This window comes from Ranitomeya variabilis, chromosome 1 (assembly GCF_051348905.1).
Source record: "Ranitomeya variabilis isolate aRanVar5 chromosome 1, aRanVar5.hap1, whole genome shotgun sequence".
In the NCBI taxonomy this organism is placed as follows: Eukaryota; Metazoa; Chordata; class Amphibia; order Anura; family Dendrobatidae; genus Ranitomeya; species Ranitomeya variabilis.
In genome coordinates, this window is record NC_135232.1 from 647764916 (window position 1) to 647789518 (window position 24603).

The 24603-nt window shown below is 41.7% G+C and overlaps 1 protein-coding gene across 1 annotated transcript in view; it reads left to right on the top strand.

Moving 5' to 3' along the window:
• Positions 1 to 4628: 4628 nt before the first annotated feature.
• Positions 4629 to 24603, top strand: part of LOC143815245 (deubiquitinase DESI2-like) — a 118224-nt gene continuing 98249 nt past the window's right edge. The window contains exon 1 of the mRNA XM_077294331.1: positions 4629 to 5512. Within this exon, the coding sequence (XP_077150446.1) occupies positions 5474 to 5512 (39 nt within the window). The 5' untranslated portion in view covers positions 4629 to 5473. The remainder of the gene's footprint in view (positions 5513 to 24603) is intronic.

Below are 24603 nucleotides of genomic sequence, written 5' to 3' on the forward strand. Positions count from 1 at the left end.
CAAGCACAACAAATCACAGTTCCAAGGCACACATGACCTGATTCCTCAGGCTTAAGTAGATCCTGTTCGTGACGCCAAGTTGTAGCGCCCCCACTGGTGCAGGGCCGAGGGGTACCCGGTACCGGGCCTCTGGGTCTCTGCTCTGGGGTTGTCACGGTGGCTAGACCCGGTCCGTGACCCTGCTGAGAGGCGTACAATGAAGGTGGAGGTATGGTGACGATGTTATGGTGCGGTGCAGGTCGCAGTAAATAACGAGGACACCAGGTTGCAGTCTCTTTACCTTTTGTTTACTGAAGGTTTGGAGGTACCCAATCCAGAGTACTGTTAACAGGGCTGGCTGAGACCGGCCGGTCCAACGGCACATCCGGAGCTCCCTTTTCAGGTGGGAATCAGTGTCTGCCTTCTAGCGCCTGTGTGCTGTAGTCCTTCCATGCTGAGCACCCCAGGATAGTCCTCACAACTTATTCTGTCTGTCTCTGATGTTCGTTCTCTCCGTCCCCCAGATGATATGGCTAGGACGCACCCGTATGACGGGGTAGGCCTGGAGTTCTTCCGGGACTCTAGAGTCGCCCCTCTCCCACAGCTGCCTCCGTTGTCTGCTTAGGTGTTTAAGTGAGACAGCCAACCTATAATTGGCTGCCCTGCCGTGGTTTGAAGTAATGCTTAAAGTCCCTTACTTTCTCGGCGTTCCGGCCATCGACTGTTTGTGCCTCAGAAGGATGTTGCCTCGATCTTACAGCACGACTCCTTCTGGTCCTATCGCCTCTTTGCTGTATTCCTGTTTCTTCTCACTTTTTGTCCTTTCTTGGGAATCTGTCAGGACCCCATCCCTGACAGGTCCTCTCTCTAGCTCTTCCTAGTTACTTCTCCCCGTCTTCCTGTCCAACCCCCAGTTTTACCAGAGTGTGAGGAGTGGCCTACTAGATAGAACCACTCCCCCTGGTGGCCGGAGTGTGAAGTGTAGTGTGAGTGTTACCTGGTTAGTGCAGTCAGACGTAACATCACTCCCCTTAGTGGCAGAGTGACATTACTGCAACGACCAGGACTCTGGGGCGCTGCATTAGCGCTTGCTCTAGGCAAGCCAGATCAGTCAATCAAAAGGGAAGCGGCAATATGCAAAAGGAGTGTGAGGATCAGTGGTCTAAACAGCTCGGCTATGACAAGGAGGCACCAAGCACCCTATTTAGCATATCAGAACAAAGTTAATTTTCTGCAGAATGGAAGAGGCGACTGAAAAGTATTGGTGGTAAGTATTTATAGTGTTCGTATCCTCTACAAGGCGATGTGCTTACTTTATACTGTCAGTTTGGGCAGGCTCCCTTAAAGCATTTGTCGTTTCCTTTATAGCTAAGACATATATCTAAAGTATGGCTAATTTGTAAAGTAGCACTGGGTCCTACGAGTAACCCAAAAACATTAATAGCCCAATAGGGTTAAAATCTAGCCATGATGCACATTGACCTAAGCACACAGATAAAGCAGTATGTACCAATACGTGCCTAACCTGTAAATGGATGGCTGCACTCACCCTGACGCATCTTTTAGCTTATACTTTGACAAGGGTTCATATGGCTTTATCTGCTTTGTAGCTTTGAATGTAAATACTGGTAGATTGAATAGCTTTATAGTGTCAAGCAAAAAGGTAACAATGTTTTGAACTTTTTACTGTCACCACTCTGTTGTCAGGTGTCCCGGGACCAGGAGCTCCTTCCTTGTCCCTAACGCTAGGGGCCTCCTAGCTCACCCTGTTCCCCGGATTACTTCTGATGGTGAAGACACCGGGGCCACGTACCTTGCCTTAGCTCCTGAATCTGCCCTCAGTCTGTACTCTTCCGACACCCAGGGAGAAGGAGAGTAGTATACCGTAATACACAAACCAGACTAACAAAGTAATATGAAAAGGGATAACGAAAAATACAAAATATACAAATATACTCACACAGACAACAAAGGAATGCACCGGGGAGTGTAGTGTAGGGTTAAACAAAAGTAGGAGCATAAAAGGAAACACGCAACACTCAAAACCTAGCAACAGTCACAGATAAATCCACCCAACACCTTCTCCAATAAAAATCACCAACGACCACCAGCCATGCAGCATAAGCTTGCTCTGACAATGAGTGCTAGCCAGATCCCAGATTATATAGGAGATGGGAGTGGCTAACAGTGCACAGCTGAGGGCCTTAATGCAGGAAAGCTTCCAGGAGCTCTCAACTGAGCAGATTAACCCCTGCACTGTTGAAAGAAACTTACACCGCTTAATATGAAGGTGAAGTGCCTCTAAACAGTGCAGGAGTAGGAGAAATCAAACGATGTGGTCTTCTGGCAGTAAACCTGTGACATTGACTTTCAGGCTCCATATCTCATCATCTACTACAGCTTTGAACTCGAGACTACCATCATTTTATATGTCATTTTGGACAGGCTTCATTTTAAATTCTTCCAACTGTCATGTCATGATACAATTTGGCAATTTTCTGGGCCAAGAGATGGTTATCGATGAGATGGATGATGTCTTTTCTTGAGAAATCGAACCAGAATTCGAACCAGTGGCCTTTCACATGGGAATCAACCTAATAACACACTGAGCTATTAGGGAATATGAGAACAGGTTGTATTTTGTAGTATTCAGGAAGAAAAAGATGTTTCCACCACCAGGATCAAAACAGTAGCAATGTAGTGACATGACAAGAATCTGCATAACTAATTATATGCTAAATAGTTACAAGTCAAATTTATGTATGAGATAGCCAAGAAGATTTTCTATAAAGTGATGGCAGACTCATGTTCGAAGCAGTAGTGGATGGTGAGATATGGAGCCTGAAAGTCAAAAGTTCAAAACATTGTTACCCTTTTACATGTCAGTGTATACTTTATTACTATTTATTCATGCAAAGTATGTTAAATCCTGCCAGTATGTCTGAATATTCGTCTTGGATTTACGCCTCTTAATTGAATGTCCTTTTATGTGCATTTTTCTGTTTTACCTATTTTTCTAAAACGTTTTTGGAGGTGTCTAATAAAAATAATATTTTTAATCTTAAAAGTCTGGTACATTTCTTGTAGTACTTACGTTACATTTGTACACACTTGAACGCCCTATTGTAAATTGTATTTCCTGTTAATTTACGCTGCGGATATATTCCACAGCATGTGTATGAGACTCGAGCACTATGCTGGCATGTTACTGTATTTTCACATTGTGGGAACCCAACCTTACGGGGCAAAGCCAAACCCACAGACTCAGTCCTTACTGTAAGTTTTGTTACATACTGTAGTAAGGCTGGATTGTAGCAGAAGCGATCATCTCCGGCAAGCTAACCACAATTTCTTATTACCTGGTTTTTCATCTGTGGGGGGAGGCGCAAACGTAACGGTTTGATTCTTGGTCTAATGGACTTTGGTGACAGGTTGGTAAAGGTGGACCAGTGGTTGCTTGGGAAGAGCCAGTGGAGGTGCATGGGCACTGCTGGTTTCTATTCTGTCGACGGGCTGGGGGCAGGCGTGCCCCGGCCCATTGTGTAAAGTGCCAACATTGGTCAGGTGTGCCAGATAGTGTTGATTATAAAGAGTGACTAGTTACAAAAAGATGTTGCCATGTTTGATGTGATTATTTATTTTAGATGACTGGGAGTTTAACAGTAGACATAGATCAGTACCAGGACATCCAGTCAATCAGTGCTGGAGCAGGCACAAGGACAGTGAAGACAGGAAAAGTGATGTCATCAGTGGGAGCTAATTTCCCGGTATATATATAAGCCGCACAATAAACCTTTTGCCAACATTTGTACCAACTTTTGAATACACATACTTCCTTACGCCCATCATGAACAAACTATGATTTTAGCATGCAATAGTATCTATTTCACTATTGTCTACAAATACACAAATAGAACCAGATCTGGGTTGACAACCATCCAGAAATTTCAAGACAGTCAATAAAAATTGTTCAATTATTTCCCTGTACGTAAAAAAAATGTAAGGGGTCTGCAATTTTTTTAAACTGTAGAAACATATACAAATTATTTTTACTGTAATTTTTATTTTACAGTTTATAGTGAATGCAGTCTTCATATCAGAATGATGGACTGTAGATATTTACTGTATAACCATAATGTTTTATTATGGTTTTACAATGTGTCAGCAAAAAAATATTGTCTGTCCGTGATTTTTTGATAAGTTGTCCAGAAAACATAAAAAGTCAAGTTGGTGACCCTGAGCTTGATCATTAGACCTTTGCCCAAAGATCTAATCTTGGGAAATGACACTTGACATTACTCTCTGCATCACATGAGGAAGAGACATGAGTAGTCCTGAAAGCTTGCAATTTGTTACCATCTTTTCAGTTAGCCATTAAAAGGTATCAACCATTGAGGACTCTCAATTCTAAATATTTTTCTCTGCATCACATTCTTCTCGTCCCATTCCAATTTGTTTATTAGATTAAGCCACGATGTAATGGTACTTTCTCATTCTCTGGCAGAGAAGCAGTTAATCTTCGTCTCCTATCCCAGACTAGCAAGAATCCTTCTCACTGTGGGAATCTCATTAGGGAATTCCATGTGCTGGAAGTTAATAAGGAGGGAACTCATGAATGGCTCACATGCACTATTCATGGTACCTCCTCCATCTCTGGAGGCCTGGGGATGCTGTATGATGTAACTTGCCTCCCTGCAGCTTCCATTCACATCTATTAGGCAGATGGCCAGGACTCCTCCTTCTATGTAGATGAAGTCATCCTGTCCCTATATTTTTTTATGTCTACTACGCCTTCTGCACTATAGCAGCACCAGGGTCACACTGCTTCTCCTGCTCAGAAGCTGCATGAATTTCTCAAACCCTTTCCCCGCCAGCTTCTTACATCCTAAGCCATGAGTTAGGTATTTCCCTGATTACCCAGGAAGCAGCATCAGCACCAACGGTTCTCCGGTCTGTCAGTATTCCCACGAGCAGTGATAAACACTGGATACGAATCCCAGAGAAGCCTATCTGATTGAATGCTATACTTGCCTTATACAAGACGCAACCTCCCTGCAATCTGTGTTCTGGTAGCAGCCAGACGGAAGAGATAACCTCTACAACTGATGCCGAGTACCTTGGAGAATGCAGCGAGAAGCAGCATGGTTTCCAATGCCGAGCTAACCTTAAGCACCGGAAAGGTCATTGGCATATATCATTGCAGCAAATTCTGCAGTATTCTTTTGCACTGAACTATGTTCTTTTGGGAAATGAATTGCAGAACGTAGAAGTTGAGGTTTACGCCTGACTTGGCGGACGCGTCCAGTTACACCCCAGGGGTACAGCATGAGATCAAAACCTGATATCTGCATAACTTTGGCGAAAAAAAACCTCCGAATGGTTTGTTTGGAGGACCTAGAATGAAAACATCCTTTTTCTTCTGTAACCCATTGCAGTATTGACCAGAAGGAATTTACAATCCTGGGAAAACCAGAAAAAAACGATCGGCATCACGATGGCAAACGAACCGGTGATACTAAATGTTTATGATATGGTAAGTCCTGTATGCCACCCGTGTCATCAAAGTGTTAAATATTCAACCTCTCTATAGGTGGAAAGCTGAAATGCTGCAGCTCTTTCTTGGAGAGCAGCACCCTTCTCGCTTGCTTGTTTGCCTGCTGATTCAAAATCCCTAGGTTTCCTGAAATATATATGCGGGTCCATTCATTACAGTTATTTGTAGTTTTGCTTTGTTTTTTCAGTTGATGTCAGTGAGAATTTTCCCTAGTTTGTAAAACATCTCTTGGCTTTTTTACTGATGAATTAGGTTATGAAATAAATTGTAATGATTGATTGTGGTCTACAGAAATAAAACACTATGGGTGGCAATCATTCATCGGTCCTATAAATCATGGCAGCTATTAAGTTCACTTGTGCCAACCGCTATTAATCTATAATTTATACCTACAGATCAGATTTGTTTTAGGCAATGTTGTCTTAATTTACCAAAAAGATTGTTTTGTGGCTTGCCTATTTCTGGCTAGCTAGGGGTGTCTGCTCCTATGAGGTCAAATGCGGCATCTGTGAGGGTCAACTATAAAGTTTTATATGCAATCGACAGCTTTTTTTTCCCAACAAATACATCCAAATTTATATATGTCCTTTGCGCCCATTGTATTATATGATTATATTATGAAAAAAAAATTATATTATCTTTAGATTGTTTTAGACCTCGCCCATCTCATCTTCTGTAAGTAACTGTTTGCAAGATATATGCACTAATAATATAATTTTGGAGTCACTGCTGTCATAAGTGGGTTAAATAGAGAAGTCTATTGGTGCTTATGCCAAGCACAGATGGGCTTGTGACTGATACCGAGGGAGTTGCCAACTGTATATAAAGAATAGCACGTGTCTGGTCATCAATTGTGAGCCAATTAAGCACTAAATACGGCCGTGGAAGTTGTGGTAATGGGTATTGTCATAAATTAGTGAGAACATATGCAGTGTTAGACTGGAGGGTTCTATGGATCCACCAAAGGAAAAGATTGGGACTGAGGCCCACTCGCCATCCATACAGAATGTATGAGTAAAATTTTAATTGTAAATTTCATCTTTCCATATGAAGGAAATGTTATGAATGTGGTCTAATAGGCATATGTTGTGAATAAACCCATAAGAGTAGACCCTTGTGGAAAGTGGTTGGCTCTAAAGTCAGTTCCAAATAAGGCTATTATCTGTGAAATTTGGAGAAAGTCAACGTTCAGAGGGTTCAGCTGGGAGGCCTGTACATATTCTTGTTTTATGGACATGACCATGGACATAACTTTGTGGCTGCACTACCAAACCATTTTATAACTAACAAGCATTTTTTCATTTCCAACCATCTTATTGCTTTTACACCAAGTATGTATATAGGTGGAAATGGAATATAATGCCCTACAGAGTGCATCTCCAATATTGTGGTGTACAGTACAGTTGATCAAAACAATTCTCAGTACTTTGGTCCATTGGATATGTTGATACTATGTAGCAGGTGGAACAGAGCACTGAAAACTTCATACTATCTGAAGGCATCCACGGCACCAGATTAGGAGGTCCTGAGATGTCATGATTATTTCGAAGTGGCGTCGCAGGTAGTAAAGTCACAGTAGTCTGTAGCAATTGGTAATTCAGACTGAAATAAGCAAAACCACAAAGGAAGATATGTAGAAACAAAGTGTAAAGAACCAGACCAGAATATGTGTTAAACCTTAGATTCCTAAAGTACCCCATTTTTTTTACTCTGATAACATCTTTATACACCTTACACCATTGGCATTCTCTTAACACATTGGCCGCTGCCCACTGATATATCAGTAGCTGAGTTTATTCTTTCATTGCTGCCTACTGATATACACGTTCCCCAATTAATTAAAATTATACAGTATTATATGAACAATATTAGCATCCTAGGGACTTTCCATTTGCGTCTCAGTAATGTCTTCAGCAGATTGGGGGCAATAATGACATTGGCGGTCAATGTGTTAAGCAGTCTCATAAGAGTGTTACCTGGAATGGCTTCCAACAGTCTTAAAGAAGCTCATAGAGGTGCTGTCACTTGTTGACTGCTTTACCTTCACTCTGTGGTCCAAGTTACCCTAAACCATCTCAGTTGGGTTGAGATTGAGCGCTTGTGGAGGCTATGTCATCTGAGACAACAATTATCCCTTTCATTCTTGGTCACATAGCCTCTACGTAGCCTGTTGTTGTCCTGTTGCAACACAGATGATGCCCTAAGTGAAAACCAGATGGGATGGCATGTCACTGCAGAATGCAGTGTGCCATGGATGTGGAATACATCATTAACAATGTCACCAGTAAAGCACCAGCACACCATCTTATCTCTCCCACTATGCTTAACTGTGAGCACCACACATGTAGAAACCATCTACTAACTTTTTTAGCATCTCACCAAGATATGGCATTTAATAACAAAATCTCAAATTTTCACTCATCAGACGACAGTACACATTTCCACTGATCTAAAGACCAGTCCTTATGTTGCTTGGCCCACAAAAGTCTCTTTTTGTTTGTGGTCCTTGGTAGTGGCTTCTTTGCAGTAATTTTACAATAAAGCACTGCTTCTCACAGTCTCCTCTAAAGAATTGATGTTTGGAAAGTGTCTGCTACTTCGATTTGTGCCTCATTTATGTTATTTGAGTTGCTGCGCTTTCTGAAGCTGGTAACTCTGATGAACTTATCCTCTGCAGCAGAGATAATTATTGGTCTTCCTTTGCTACGATGTTCCTAATGAGAGCCAGTTTGATCATAAGGATTGATGGTTTTCATGATTGCACTTGAGTATACCTTCAAGGTACTAGCAATTTTCCAGATTTACTGGCCTTCATGTCCTAAAATAAAGTCATTTCTCTTTACTTGGTTGAGTGGTTCTTGGCTTAAAACAGTTGTGGATTAGAATATATTTAATATGTAGCGGCGCTATTGTGGATGCACAAAATCAGCTGCAAGTATAGCCCTAAACCACATAGGGAAATACTTATACTACAAGAAGGAAAAACACTGTACTTGCGCTATATAAAATGCATAGATTAGACACCAATGTAATGTGATTACCTGTAAAATAGGAGTAAGCTTTATGGGATTTGGTGCTAAATGAATGTGGATAGAGATGTATCGATCTGAACTGGAGTTTAAAAAATATAGAAAGGGAGGGGGAGGGGGGTAGTTAGTAGAACTTAAAACTCCGGGTAAATAAAAACCTGCTAAGAGGTATACTCTTGTATATAAATGGACATATCAAAAAAGGAGGGAGCAGATACTGTGATGGACAGGTAAATGCTGAGAATAAGGAACGTTTCCCCTAATTGAAAAAAAAAAAAATATATATATATCCACGTGCAATGGGACAATCTGGTGGCTAGACATACAAACTAAAATACAAAACTGTAAGGCTGCTGTCACACTAGCAGTATTTGGTCAGTATTTTACATCAGTATTTGTAAGCCAAAACCAGGAGTGGAACAATTACAGGAAAAGTATAACAGAAACATATGCACCACTTCTGCATTTATCACCAACACCTGGTTTTGGCTTACAAATACTGATGTATAATACTGCTAGTGTGACAGCAGCCTAAAAGTTAGGCACCTGTTTCCAGGTACAAGTGTAGCTTGATCCAAAAAGTGTTAAAAACAACCTTGCTGTTAATAAAAAGAAGGCTTTCATATACTTATCTTCGCTTCCTTGGTTGAAGACTGGTGTATGCGTCCTGAGCGCACTGACCCGGCCGGTGACAGGCGCTCGAGCGGTAGGAAGTAAGGAGATCGGTGCGCAATGCTTAATTTCACTGCAGCTGGCAGGACCTGCGTAGCGTTTGTGGGTCACGTGGTGCCCCTGTGAGCAGTACGGAACACTGTAGAAGCCAAAAAACAACCAACGCGTTTCGGAATAACAACGGATTCCTTCATCAGGGTACTTTTTGGATCAAGCTACACTTGTACCTGGAAACAGGTAGCAAACTTTTACAGTTTTGTATTTTAGTTTGTTTGTCTAGCCACCAGATTGTCCCATTGCACGTGGATATATATATATATTTTTTCAATTAGGGGAAACGTTCTTTATTCTCAGCATTTACCTGTCCATCAGAGTATTTGCTTTGATATGTCCATTTATATACAAGAGTTTACCTCTTAGCAGCTTTTTATTTACCCAGAGTTTTAAGTTCTACTACCCCCCCTCCCCCCCCTTCTATATTTTTTAGACTCCAGTTCAGATCGAGACATCTCTATCCGCATTCATTTAGTACCAAATCCCATAAAGCTTACAGCTTACTCCTATTTTACAGGTAATCATATTACATTGGTGTCTAATCTATGCATTTTATATAGCGCAAGTACAGTTGTGGATTAGGGCTCATATCTGTATGAAACTGTGTTCCAACACTTTCTCTGCAAAACACACTAAATAGTCTGAAGGCCGGTGATTTCACAGACTAACTCTTGATGAGGCATAACTGTTCATTGTAAGCCATTCGAAGTTAAACCTGATGAAACTGCGTGAGAGAATGCCAAGGGGTGTAAAGCTGTCATCATAGTAAAATAGGGGTACTTTGAAGCTTTAATAACATATATTCAGGTATGGTTCTTGCATTTCTTTACTCCTTGTTTCCACATGTGTTTCTTAGTGGTTTTGCTACCTTAAGTCTGAATCCACAATGTTCGCATTCCGATAAGAACAAGGAAAACCATTTGAGGAACAGGAGTGTAAAAAACATTTGACTGGTACTTTATATAATACTACTTTTGCTTAAGCAGTTAAATAATTTTTTCCTGTTTTTGATAGAGAAGGTTTTTTAGGTGAAACAACCACTTTAATAAAATAGTTTTGATACCACTTTTAACTTCAATTCAGTTCTCCAATCATCCTCCAAGGCAGACAACTATGCAGGAGTGGTCACAGGTAAAAGAAGGCCCCTGAACAAAAAAATATATACATATTGGCTCTTTGCAGTCCAGTAGCTCATCATAATGCACAATTCCACTTGCTTTTGAGGTGGTAGAGGCCACCTTACCTCTTGGGCCCCATTACGATTGTGCAGGTTGCACCAATGGTATGTCTGCCTTTGCAACTGTGCTATACTCTGACAACACTAACAATGTTATAGTTATCCCATTTTCAACGCAGAATGGAAGCTGATTTGGTCAGGCCAAAGTTATGTGAGGTTAAATCAATACTAAACTTGTTATGAGGCTAATTCATAAGTGACATCTAGTATGGCCGCACTTCCTGCTGGCACTTTTACAAAATAACTTGTTTAATAAGAGCAAAAAAAAGATGCCAACATCTCTGTAGATAAAAGAAACATGACTACGGTTATGTGCATTACTTATAGCAGCCTAGACGTGTAAGTGCAGTGATTTCTGTACATGATGCTTATATGCGGGGGCAAAAGAGCACGCAAGTTTATGGTAACACTAAGCTATTAATGCCAAAGTCGTGTGCTAATTTAACCCAGGCTTGGCATTGGTTTGTAGACCACAAGACTCTACCTTGTCCCATTTCAAAAAGATGTTTTTTTTTAAATAAGATATGGCTCCGCTTGCCGGGTCATGGATACCCATACTTCCAGCTGTCAGGCATATTGGCTATTTTATTCTGCCCAAACATTTATCTTAGTTTAAAAAATGTTGGCCATAATGCAAAAGTTAAAATCTTTCTAAGGTTTTATACAGCTGCATCATTTAGATGTAATAATTTCATGTGATGGGAATGGCACAAAATTACCCTTAAACCTTACAATCTGTAAAGCCTGTGATTTATATGGAGCCATAATGTGGTGCCCACAGATAGCGGATAGGCCAGATCCACTGATCCCTAAGACAGTGGTTACAGAATATCAGCCCTACAATCATTCCCTGAAGTCCAGCATGATAGCGGTTATCTACACTGCTCAAAAAAATCAAGGGAACACTAAAATCCCACATCCTAGATATCACTGAATGAAATATTCTAGTGGTAAATCTTTATTCATTACATAGTGGAATGTGTTGAGAACAATAAAACTTAAAAATTATCAACGTAAATCACAACTAATATGCCACGGAGGTCTGGAGTTGGAATGATGCTCAAAATCAAAGTGGAAAATGAAGTTACAAGCTGATCCAACTTCAGTGGAAATGCCTCAATACAAGGAAATGATGCTCAGTAGTGTGTGTGGCCTCCACGTGCCTGTATGACCTCCCTACAAAGCCTGGGCATGCTCCTGATGAGGCAGCAGATGGTCTCCTGAAGGATCTCCTCCCAGACCCGGACTAAAGCATCCGCCAACTCCTTGACAGTGTGTGGTGCAATGTGACATTGGTGGATGGTGCGAGACATGATGCGCCAGATTTGTTCAATTGGATTCAGGTCTGGGGAACGGGGGGGCCAGTCCTTAGCGTCAATGCCTTCATCTTGCAGGAACTGCTGACACACTCCAGCCACATGAGGTCTGGCATTGTCCTGCATTAAGAGGAACCCAGGGCCAACTTCACCAGCATATGGTCTCACAAGGGGTCTGAGGATCTCATCTCGGTACCTAATGGCAGTCAGGCTACCTCTGACTGGTCATGCTGAAGGATGTTGCAGGCAGCAGATCGCTCTCCATGGCGTTTCCAGACTCTGTCACGTCTGTCACATATGCTCAGTGTGAACTTGTTTTCATCTGTCCCCACCTGCAGAACCACTCCTTTATTGAGTGTGTCTTGATAATTGCCAATAATTTCCATCTGTTGTCTATTCCATTTGCACAACAGCATGTGAAATTGATTGTCAAACAGTGTTGCTTCCTAAGTGGACAGTTTGATTTCACAGAAGTTTGATTTACTTGGAGTTATATTTTGTTGTTTAAGTGTTCCCTTTATTTTTTTGAGCAGTGTATTTGCCAAAATGAGTTCCCACAAACTCTAGTCTTCCAATTCCATGACATACTCATTTGCATCAAGTCCCATCATCCCCTTTAGGTCTGGACGGCCACACAACCACTTTTCTTTATTAGCGTCTTCAGTTCTCCATATACCTACTGCTCTTTTATTTGCTCTGTATATACAGTATGTATATACACATAATCTGCCACCTGATGTTTGCCCTCTTTATATAACTATGTTAATTAAATTGTGTGCCTCTCCTAACGCCTTAGGTGGTTGAGCGCTCCATCTTACCCTTGTGCTGGTTCTCCCTGTAGACTTCTATTGGAGACCTGCTGACTCTTCCCATGCCTTCCATGTCTGATAGAGGCAAGTCTTAAAAACTCCAGCATGAAAAAATGGGGCATGCTTCATTGTAGTATTAAAAATGCTTGCGTGATAATATTGATGGTTAGTTTGTAGAATTAGTTTTCAGCTTGTAAAAACAGAAGGAATATGGAAATTGGTAATTCCTGAACAGTTATGCTTAAAGTCATCATCAACATGCTGTCGTACAGCGCACTAATCATGGTACTTGACTTTCCTTATAAAGGATCGGTGGGGGGACCACCACTGAGACCATCACTGAACGCCAGAAGTAAAGTATGTGCACTGCCCTATGGGACTGACTGCCTGAGATAGTCAATCGCTGTCCAACCAATGGGACCTCCCAAGGATCTAGCACTTTTTCCCGTGTCTTATTCTTACTGGAATACCCATTCAGTGCATAGGTTTATGATACCACTTGAATTATTGCTGAGTGTCCACACTTCTATCACATCTTGATAGATATGATCCACTGGTGTGCTAAGACTAAATTCTGTAGCTACATAAATACTTCTGAGCTGAACTATATATATATCTTCAGAGCACAAAGTTAACTGTGAAATAGTTGTTGCACCTCTGAGCGTCAAATGAGATCCGAGATGATCTCCAAATACTCATGTCATGTGGATGATTTTGACATCAATAGCAATTACATCAGTCTAAAGCATCGGTCTAATAAAATTAAGAAACCCTAAAGCGTGCAGCCAAGAGGCAATGTAATCCCATTACTTCATTTGAGAGACGTGGTTCTGTTCCGATAATCAATGTCTCTTGCTAAGAATGAGCTTTCATCATTAAATTTGTTACTCTACTGTAAACCAGGTTTCTATTTTTCCATTTTGTAGCCTCATCTGTGAAATTCTGGTGGTGTTCACCAAGGGAAAATGTATTCTTCAACTAAGTCATTTCAATCATCCAAGAGATTGAGTCATAAATAAATCTACTCTTGATCATATACAGTAATGGCCGACAGTGTTGGCACCCTTGAAATTGTGTGTGTATTTGAACAACACAAAAAAGGTAAATTGGACATAATTTCACACAAAACCACATAAATGGGCAGGACAAAATTGTTGGCAAAACTGTGGGTAAACAACTTTGTTTCAAGTATGTGATGCGCGTTCAAACTCACCTCTGGCAAGTAACAGTTATGGGCAATATGAAAATCACATAAAAAGGGGAGAAGTTGACTCAGTCTTTGCATTGTGTGTCTGTGTGTGCCACATTAAGTATGGAGAACAGAGAGAGGAGAAGAGAACTGTCTGAAGACTTGAGAACCAAAATTGTTGAAAAATAGCAATAATCACAATGTCACAAGTCCATCTCCAGAGATTTTGATATTACTTTGTCCACTGTGTGCAACAAAATCAAGGAGTTTACAACCCATGGCACTGTAGCTAATCTCTCTAGAAGTAGACGGCAGAGAAAAATTGATGAAAGGTTGCAACACAGGATAGTCCAGATGGTGGAAAAGCAGCCGCAATCAATTTCCAAAGAAATTCAAGCTCTCTTGCAGGCTCAGGATGCATCAGTATCAACGTGAACTATCTGCTGACATTTGAATTAAATGAAATGCTGTGGCAGGAGACCCAGGAGGATCCCACTGCTGACACAGAGACATAAAAAAGTTAGACTGCAGTTTGCAAAAATGTACGTGAGTAAGCCAAAGTCCTTCTGAGAAAGCTTTTTGTGGACATGAGACCAAAGTAGTGCTTTTTTATGAAGCACATCATTCTACTGTTTACCAAAATTGGAATGAGGCATTCAAATAAAAGAACACAGTAACTACAGTCAAATATGGTAGAGGTCTAAAGATGGTTTGAGGTTATTTTGCTGCCTCTGGCACTGGGTGTCTTGACTGGGTGCAAGGCATCACAAAATCTGAAGATTACCAAAGGAGTTTGGGTTGCAATGTAGTGCCCAGTGTCAGAAAGCTGGGTTTGCCTCCTAGGTCATGGGTTTTTCCCTAGACAATGACCCAAAACATACTTCAAGAAGCACCCAGAAATGGATGGGAACAAAGCGCTGGAGAGTTCTGAAATGGCCACCAATAAGTCCGGATCTAAATCCCATTGAACACCTGTGGAGAAATCTTTGGGGTTTTGCATGAAATGATGTCCAGTTTGCCTTTTTTTCTTAGTTTTTTTTTATGTTGTTCCAATACATACAAAGGAATTAAACGTGTATAACAAAACATGTGTAATTACAATAATAGGAGACATACATCATTTTCTGGACTAATTTCAAGGGTGCCAACACTTTCAGCCATGACTATAAGCAGCTTGACGGCTGACCATCATTGACGGCTTACCATCAGAAAGGGCCATTACTTAATATACTGTAGATGCCCACCTTACTCTTTCACCGAGAGTATAGATGCAACGCATGATAATGTAGATCGTGATCAAAGCTTGACATCATAACATAACATAATGTCATAACTTATGACCATAAAGGATCTAAGGACCTGGCCACACTAGTACCTGTCCAAGCCGTCAGAATCCAGATCGTACATAAAAGTATCAATCTTGCCTGAAGTGTTACATTGAAAAAAAAAAAGTGTTATTTTGTTATATTGAATGTCTCATTGAGGAATTATGACGCATTTTCTATTGAATCTCATGAATCAGGTGGGAAGTTATAATCAGCTGAAGTAAATCCAATTACGCAGACAGTGTGTTATCCTTAATTATTGTTAACCTGTTCGATTGTTTTCCATCCTTCATTCTCCACATTTTATTTTTTTTGCATTTTTCTAACACTATGCACGTTTTTATACATCTTACACGAGACAACGGGGCAATTATATGGGACGGGTTTATATAAAAAAAAATCTAAAAAATAAACTGAATATGAAATAAAAGCTGCTATGGACAACAAAGACATTGTCCCCGTTTTATCAATACCAGTGATTTGCTCACCGATCATGATGATTAGGCGTGGTGGAGACAGACACTCCTAATTCCTGAAGAGGTGTACGCCTCTTCATGAATCCGGAGTGCGTAAAGAGTGGCATGCGCCTCCCATGCCAGAAATCTCACTTCAGTAAGAGACTAGAGTGAGATTTCTGGTATTGGGCATGGCACAGCAGGTTATGAATTAAATGAGCTGTGGTGACATAAATTAGATGAGCTGTGGTCTCTCTGTGCTGCCATCCCGCTGCGCTACCGTCCGGCCCCAGCCCCACCTTCTTTAGGGTAAATTAAAGTTGTATTTAGTTTAAGAGTGTAAATCATAATAGGAAAGTGAAGTGAAAAAGTTGAACTGCAATAATAAAAACAGTTATACAATGTAGTTGGAGTTCACATTGTACATTCACTAGCTATTGGACCCATTCTACGCCCAGGTGGAGAGTCTGTCTCTCTCTCCCGGTGAAGATCCTGCTGCTCCAACCAACGTCCTGGTATGCGCTGACTCCTGAGCATGCGCCGGAGGCTTTGGACAGAAGGATACATCTCCAGTTACTGTATATTATAGACAACAACAACTATCTCAAACAATCTTATTGAACTTTGTGTTCTGACCAAATATAAAAAGAGAGGGGAAGAAAGAAGAAATTAGACGAATTGGGCAAAGGGGGAAAGGGGAGGAAGGTCAGATTTTGGGAAAATCTAATGAAGGATTAGGACAGGAGGGGACTAAGGGAAGTATATGGGATTGCGAAAGAAGGAGAGGGGGAGAAGAGATTCACACCTAGATGGATACCAGTCTGGAAATGAAAGTGTAAGATGATATGGAGGCAGAAGACTTTGTGTAGGAGTCAACCAAGTTGTTAATTCCTGTGACTCTCTGATCATGATCCAAGGTGCCCAAGTGCCTAAAACTTTGTCCACTGTACCTGAGACTTGAGCAGCTAGTTCCTGCATTCCAAGGGTGTTATTTAGCTTAGTCACAAATTCTGCACAAGTAGGGGGTTCCTTTTGTTTCCAATGTCTAGGGATGAGTCTCCTAGCTGCCGACAGGAAGTGTTTAAGCAGCCCCTTTTTAAAGCCAGTAGCTATATTATCACTAAAAGATAGAAGTGCTAAGGCCATAAATAACTCTATTTTAGTTATAGAGATTTTATTGAACAGTTAAAACACTGACTCCCAAAAATGTCTTATATTGGTGTATGACCACCATATGTGGGAATAAGAACCCGTCTCATTGAGACAACTCCCAACACGTTTCTGAGGCTGAGGGAAATATTATTTGGATAGCCAAGGGGCATCTATACCACCTAGTTAGGATTTTGTAGTTCCTCTCCTGTGACAATGAACAGAATGAGGATTTATGCGTGAGGAGAAGTATTTTGGAACATTTCTCTAATGAAAGGAATCGTCCTAGCTCTTTGTACCATTTTGCAAAGATGGAGTGGATATTAGAAGTTTTGTAGTCCTGAAAAATCCCATACAGCAGCGAGATGGTGTGGTGTGGAGGATCCTTTAATAGGCAGAAACCTTCAAAGGGGATCAGGGGCCTAAAAATGTTGGCTTGTGCGGACATAGATTTTATAAAACCATGAGTCTAGGGGAACATTAGAATTTGGAAAACAGTATGTAAGGGACTATACATTGGTTGGGCAGGAGACCATGTCATATTCTACGTTGGTCTTTGGGTTATTCAGAAAGGTTAGTCTATAGAGGCCAGGTGGGAATGAGGGAGGGATTATAATAAAGGGGAGTCAGAAGGCCATGAGAAGAGAAAAGATAAATAATAGTTGATTGTGTCTTTTAAGAAAAATTGATAGATTTTTATTGAGGAATGGGAGGGTATTAAAGTTTGCATTAGTATTGTTTGCTGTCCATATTGAAGCAAGGGGGTTATATTTAGAGTGAAAAGTTTCTACTTCAACCCATTTCTTCGTCATAGTATGATGAAATAGATCGAAGATGCAAGTGCCTAGGGAAGCACAGCTTTAATGAAGGAAATCTGGGAGAGCCATCCCATCCAATTACTCCCATTACACCCGATTGTTTTGCTTTGCTCAGTAAATGATGAGGGTTATAAAATGTCCCTGCTCCTGTCACCGGTGCGATTCTACAGGACATCAGCCCAAGGACCATGGTTCCAACTGGTGGAACACAGATCTGCTTCACTGCCCAACACTGAGCCAACAAGGTCGTTTGGATAGATAACTCAGGTTGGGACAATCAGGTCACCTATCCACATACCTCTTCCTAAGCCTGCCGCTACCTCCTATCTGTGGGGCCACCAAAAGCAGGGTGCTGCTGGTTGGGGTAGTTGTCCCTAGATGCCCCAAAGATGTGAGAGTTCTAATCCCCAGCGAGCCAGCGGAAGGATGAGATGCTGTCATTTGCACCATTTTGTGTCTTTGCTGGAAATGTAATATATGCTTATAACTTTTAGTGGCCCAATAAATTCTTACTGGAGTGTGGTACCCTCTCTCAGTGTTGTCTGCGTAGTGTCCTGCCCACGGGGAAGGAGTACAGGTGTTCAGCGAGATTTTTCAAAAGACAGCTAGACCAGCAGAAGAAAGCACCCAGTGACCCTTGTGTCACCACAGCCAGATCGCCTGGTTCCATCTATGAGAGAGAAAGTCTGAATAGTGTTATCTGTGGCTTCACAGCCAGGTACATTCCGTACCTGGTCTTGGTTTACCATCTAGGGCAAGAGGGACTGCAGTCTATTAGAAATTTGCTTTGCATATAACTTTATATCTGCGCAAATTAGATATATCGGGAGATACAGTGGGGAGAAAAAGTATTTAGTCAGCCACCAATTGTGCAAGTTCTTCCACTTAAAAAGATGACAGAGGCCTGTAATTGACATCATAGGTAGACCACAACTATGAGAATCAAAATGAGAAAACAAATCCAGAAATCACCTTGTTTAATTTGGCAATATTTATTTTGGAAATTATGGTGGAAAATAAGTATTCGGTCATTAAAAAAAGTTCATCTCAATATTTTGTTATATATCCTTTGTTGGCAATGACAGAGGTCAAACGTTTTCTGCAAGTCTTCACAAGGTTGGCACACACTGTTGGTGGCATATTGGCCCATTCCTCCATGCAGATCTCCTCTAGAGCAGTGATGTTTTGGGCCTGTCCCTGGGCAACATGGACTTTCAACTCCCTCCAAAGGTTTTCTATGGGGTTGAGATCTGGAGACTGGCTAGGCCACTCCAGGACCTTCATATGCTTCTTACGAAGCCACTCCTTCGTTGCCCTGGTGGTGTGCTTGGGATCATTATCATGCTGAAAGACCCATCCATGTTTCATCTTCAATGCCCTTGCTGATGGAAGGAGGTTTGCACTCAAAACCTCACGATACATGGCCCCATTCATTCTTTCATGTACATGGATCAGTCGTCCTGGTCCCTTTGCAGAGAAACAGCCCCAAAGCATGATGTTGCCACCCCCATGCTTCACAGTAGGTATGGTGTTCTTTGGATGCCACTCAGCATTCTGTCTCCTCCAAACACGACGAGTTTTGTTTCTACCAAACAGTTCTCATTAGACCATATGACATTCTCCCAATACTCTTCTGGATAATCCAAATGCTCTCTAGCAAACTTTAGATGGGCCTGGACATGTACCGGATTAAGCAGGGGGACACGTCTGGCACTGCAGGATCTGAGTCTCTGGTGGCGTAGTGTGTTACTGATGGTAGCCTTTGTTTCTGTGGTCCCAGCTCTATGCAGGTCATTCACTAGGTCCCCAAATGTGGTTCTGGGATTTTGGCTCACTGTTCTTGTGATCATTTTGACCCCACGGGGTGAGATCTTGTGTGGAGCCCTAGATCGAGGGAGATTATCAGTGGTCTTGCATGTTTTCCATTTTCTTATTATTGCTTCCACAGTTGATTTCATCACACTAAGCTGCTTGCCTATTGCAGATTCAGTCTTCCCAGCCTGGTGCAGGGCTACAATTTTGTTTCTGGTGTCCTTCGACAGCTCTTTGGTCTTCACCATAGTTGAGTTTGGAGTGATAACAAGTTCAAACAGGTGCCATTACTACAGGTAATGAGTGGAGGACAGAGGAGCCTCTTAAAGAAGAAGTTACAGGTTTGTGAGAGCCAGAAATCTTGCATGTTTTTAGGTGACCAAATGCTTATTTTCCACCATAATTTGCAAAATAAATCTTGACAAATCAGACACGGTGATTTTCTGGATTTGTTTTCTCATTTTGACTCTCATAGTTGTGGTCTGCCTATGATGTCAATTACAGGACTCTCTCATCTTTTTGAGTGGGAGAACTTGCACAATTGGTGGCTGACTAAAACTTTTTTTTTTCCCCACTGTAGCTGCTATAGAGTGAGGGATCCTTCTCAGGTTTAGGGAGAACTGTAATGTGTGACATAAGAACTTTGGGGTGGGAAGTGGTTAAAGTGCGTGCATGCAGAGTATTTTATAGTAATTTGCCACTTCTGCTAATTAAAGGGTAAAAGTGACTTTTAACGTGTTCTATTGTACATTGAGATTTTTTTTAATCAAGAATGGCCAGGAGTATATGTCAGGTGGTAGAGAGTTTAGCATAGATAGAGGGTGAGGGATGACACTGATGTTGGTGCTCTAATAGAGTGATTTGAGAAGAGAGTGAAATTATCTTTGCAGATTGTTACTTCTTAAGGGTATGTGCACACGTCCGGATTTCTTGCAGAAATTTCCTGAAGAAAACCGGAAATTTTCTGCAAGAAATCCGCATTTTTTTTTGCGTTTTTTTCCCGTTTTTTTTCGCGTTTTTTTTAGCATTCTGCAAGCGTAATTAGCTTGCAGAATGCTAAAGTTTTCCAAGCGATCTGTAGCATCGCTTGGAAAACTGACTGACAAGTTGGTCACACTTATCAAACATACTGTTTGACAAGTGTGACCAACTTGTTACTATAGATGCTGCTTATGCAGCATCTATAGTAAAAGATAGAATGTTTAAAAGTAATAAAAAAAAATAAAAAATGGTTATACTCACCCAGACGATCTCCTCAGCTGCGTCCGTTCCTATAGATGCCGGTGTGGTTCAGGACCTGTGATGATGTCGTGGCTTGTGATTGGTCGCGTGAGTCACATGAGTGGTCACGCGACCAATCACAAGACAGTGACGTCATCACAGGTCCTGAACCACACCATCTATAGGAACGGAAGAGAGAGCATGCACCGGAGAGGCGGGAACACTTCGGGGGCCATCAGAGGGTGAGTATAGGACTATTTTTTATTTTAATTCTTTTTTTTTTACCAATTATATGGTGCCCAGTCCGTGGAGGAGAGTCTCCTCTCCTCCACCCTGGGTACCAACCGCACATAATCTGCTTACTTCCAGCATGGTGTGCACAGCCCCGTGCGGGAAGTAAGCAGATCAATGCACTCCTAGGTGTGCGGAATCCCCGCAATTCCGCATTTTTAATGAACATGTTGCTTTTTTTTCCACGATGTGATTTTTTCGCGGAAAAAATCGCAACATTTGCACAAAAAATGCGGAATACCCTGTAAATAATAGGAGGCATATGTAAGTGGTTTTTTTCGCGTTTTTATCACGTTTTTATAGCGAAAAAACACGAAAAAAACTCGAAAAATCCTGAACGTGTGCACATGGCCTAAGGCATCTGCCATTTGAGATAAGGATACCCCGCAGGATACCCTAAAGTATACCCTTAAGTACCTCCCACTTGATTAAGTAGGAGGTGGGGTCACCTTCACTGTCAGATATAAAATTCTGTATAGATTGCTTGAGTTCTTTGAAGCAAAGCGTGTCTTGGAGAAAGTTTTGATTTAGATGTCATGTGTAGCTGGGCCTCACATTAGAGCCTAAAACATACAGTCCAATGTCGCTGGATGAAGAATCTTCCACACAACCTCATTCTGCATAATTGTCTTTTGATTCCTTGCATCGATGAGACAGAATGAATGGACTTACCTGTAGATACATAATTTCATGGGTTAATAGGGAAAATGAAATTGCCACCCAAAAAGGCTGGTTTCACATTTGCGTTGGGCAGATCTGCGCAGGGCTGCGTAGTTCCTCCGTTAAGCCCACCGCCGCATCTCTTCCATTCAGCTCCGCGTACGTAAGCATGCGTCCTGCATACCTATCTTTAACATTGGGTACGCAGGCCATGCGAATGTATGCGGATGCCTCCGGATGCGTTGTTTTGACGTGTGGATTGTCTGTCTGTGCCTTGCATTCTGTTTATCCTCCTGGGATTCTGACCTCGAAACATTACCTGACTATGCCTTTGTCTCTTCCTTCTGTTTATGACATACCCCTCTGGCTTCTGACCTTGGACTCCTTGACTACATGACTATCCTGACACACAGCTTGGCCGTGAGAAGTGACTCAATGTAACAGTTAGCAATCACAAAACTATGAGAGGCCCAGGATAATTGTAGAAAGACATATCTGCCTAATTTATCAATTTGAGAAGTTAGAACTACAGGAAAAAAGGATTTGTGGCAGACACCCCTTTAGATTTGGCATCAGAGTTTGTACTGTGGAACCAGGTCGGATAATATTTAGAGACACGATCAGGAACTGAGTTAGATTGAAAATGGAGGAAATGAGGGTGGCACTCACCATCCCATAAAATCCACTTTATTATGGCAATTTAAAACATCCAGGACAGGAGAGTCACATGTGGAGCTGAAGGGACGATGATCGTTTCATGCAAATGTGCTTCTACGAGTCTTTGAAGACCTGTAGAAGTGCATTTGCGCGGAACGATCGTCGTCCTTTCAGCTCCACTTGTGACTCTCCTGTCCTGGATGTTTTAAATTTCTGTAATAAAGTTGATTTTATGGGACGGTGAATGCCACCCTCATTTCCTTCCTTATGCATGGACACTTGTGATATTTTTTCATTGGGTTAGCACCCATGAGCCCAGGCAGTGATGCCTAACAGTGGTTTGGATACCTGAAACAGGTGTGCGGATACAGGTGCTGCAGCGGTGCGGATCATTGTTGTGCTCTTTTTTTGTGGACTTATTAGATTGAAAATGGGTCTCTTGGATTAGAACTAAAACTCGTTGTTTATGATTGGAGTAAGCAATTTGCCCTCTTTTTTTCCGGTAGGTTGAGCCCCTTTACATTAAACTAGCAAAATGTAAGTTAACCCATATTGGTTTTGGATCAGCGTTATAAGGACGTTGAGACTGTTAAACCATTCTAGGCGAGAAGTGGAGAAGACAAGGAGTAGAAGGTTAAGCAGGAAAGAGAGAGGTAGTGGTTTAACACCCCGTAAGCCATATGTTTGTAATTAAATGGTGATTAACGCCGGCACCAGGTGGAAGAGAGGAAGCCAATACCAGGAAGGAAAATCCTGCTGTCCACCTTGAACTCTAAACGCAACAATAAGGGTACCGTCACACAGTGCCATTTTCATCGCTATGACGGCACGATTCGTGACGTTCTAGCGATATCGTTACGATATCGTTGTGTCTGACACGCTACTGCGATCCGGATCCCCGCTGAGAATCGTACGTCGCAGCAGATCGTTTGAAACTTTCTTTCGTCGTCTAGTGTCCCGCTGTGGCGGCATGATTGCATCGTGTGACCCAGGTTGTATACGATGTGCGCACAGTAACCAACGGCTTCTACCTCGCAAATACGTCATGAAATTATCACTCCAGCGCCGTGTATTGCAACGTGTGACCGCAGTCTACGACGCTGGAGCGATAATCATACGACGCTGCAACGTCACGAATCGTGCCGTCGTAGCGATGAAAATGGCACTGTGTGACGGTACCCTAACACAGTACTCCAAGGTGTAGAAGAGATGGAGAGGATTTTTTTTTCTTCTCCTCTCTTTTTTCTCCCCACCCAACAAAAAAAGAGAGAAAATAACAAAAAAAAATCCTCAAATTATTTTCCGGATGAAACCAGATGCTGATATTAAAAAACAAAACAAAACAAAAAACAGTGAGTAGGAAGATAAGAAGTTAAAATGTATCATGCAATAGGGGATCACCATTGTAGGGGCTAGGTAGTGTAATATATGATTAGCAACAATATAAGTAACAGTATAGGACTAAATATACACAGATTTTATGGCCTATGTAGTTAAGGTCAAGAAAGCAGAACTAAAAGATGCCAAATATGAAGACTCTTCAAGTGTCTTTAGCTGGTACACTGGCATGCTTCTCTTTCTTCGGACATGAGGCATCTTGCCATCTAGGAGGTGCGATTGCGAGATAAGGTGTTGTAGGTCATTACAGAATTTGAAAGTCCCCAAGAAGTTGGTGAGGTCTTTCAATTTACGGAATATCGCTAACTTTCCGTCTTTTGATGCAATTAGTTGAAAGGGGAACCCCCATTTGCAAAGCGTCTTTCTCCTTCAGTAAGGACAATATAGGCCTCAATGCCCTCCTCAGCTGTAGCATGTGCCTTGTGAGGTCCCGCAAAAGCGATATTTGAGAACCATGGAAGTCAATAATCCCTTTCTGCTTTGCAGCGGCCATGATGGATTCTTTAACTTTTTTGATGGCCTCAGATAATCCACAAATATGGATTTTATTCAATCTGTTGCGATTCTCGAGATCCTCGATTCCAGAGGCGATGTCCTTCAGCTTCGTAGAGTGGTAGAGGATGACTGACTTCTAGGTGTGTTTGTAGTTCTTGTAGAGCATAAATAAATGTGTTTTCTCAACCTCCTCCACCCTGGTAGTGAAGTCTGATTTGAGCGTCTGAAGTTCACGCTTGTATATGTCTTCCAAGTGACATGTCTGGCTGCTCAACCGGTGCCATTTTAGACCTTGTGTTCCAGAGTTGGGTTAGAGAGTTTGAGCCCAGGAAATGGTCCACGCTGTTTGGGTCACCTTTAGCGTCTGTGCTAGACTTGGAAAGTCTTGTGCTCTTGCTCACGGATGTTTTGGAGGGATATGTCAGATTTATAGTGGCTCTAGGGGTGAATCAGGAATGGAGCTTACCCCATTATCAGCTAGCC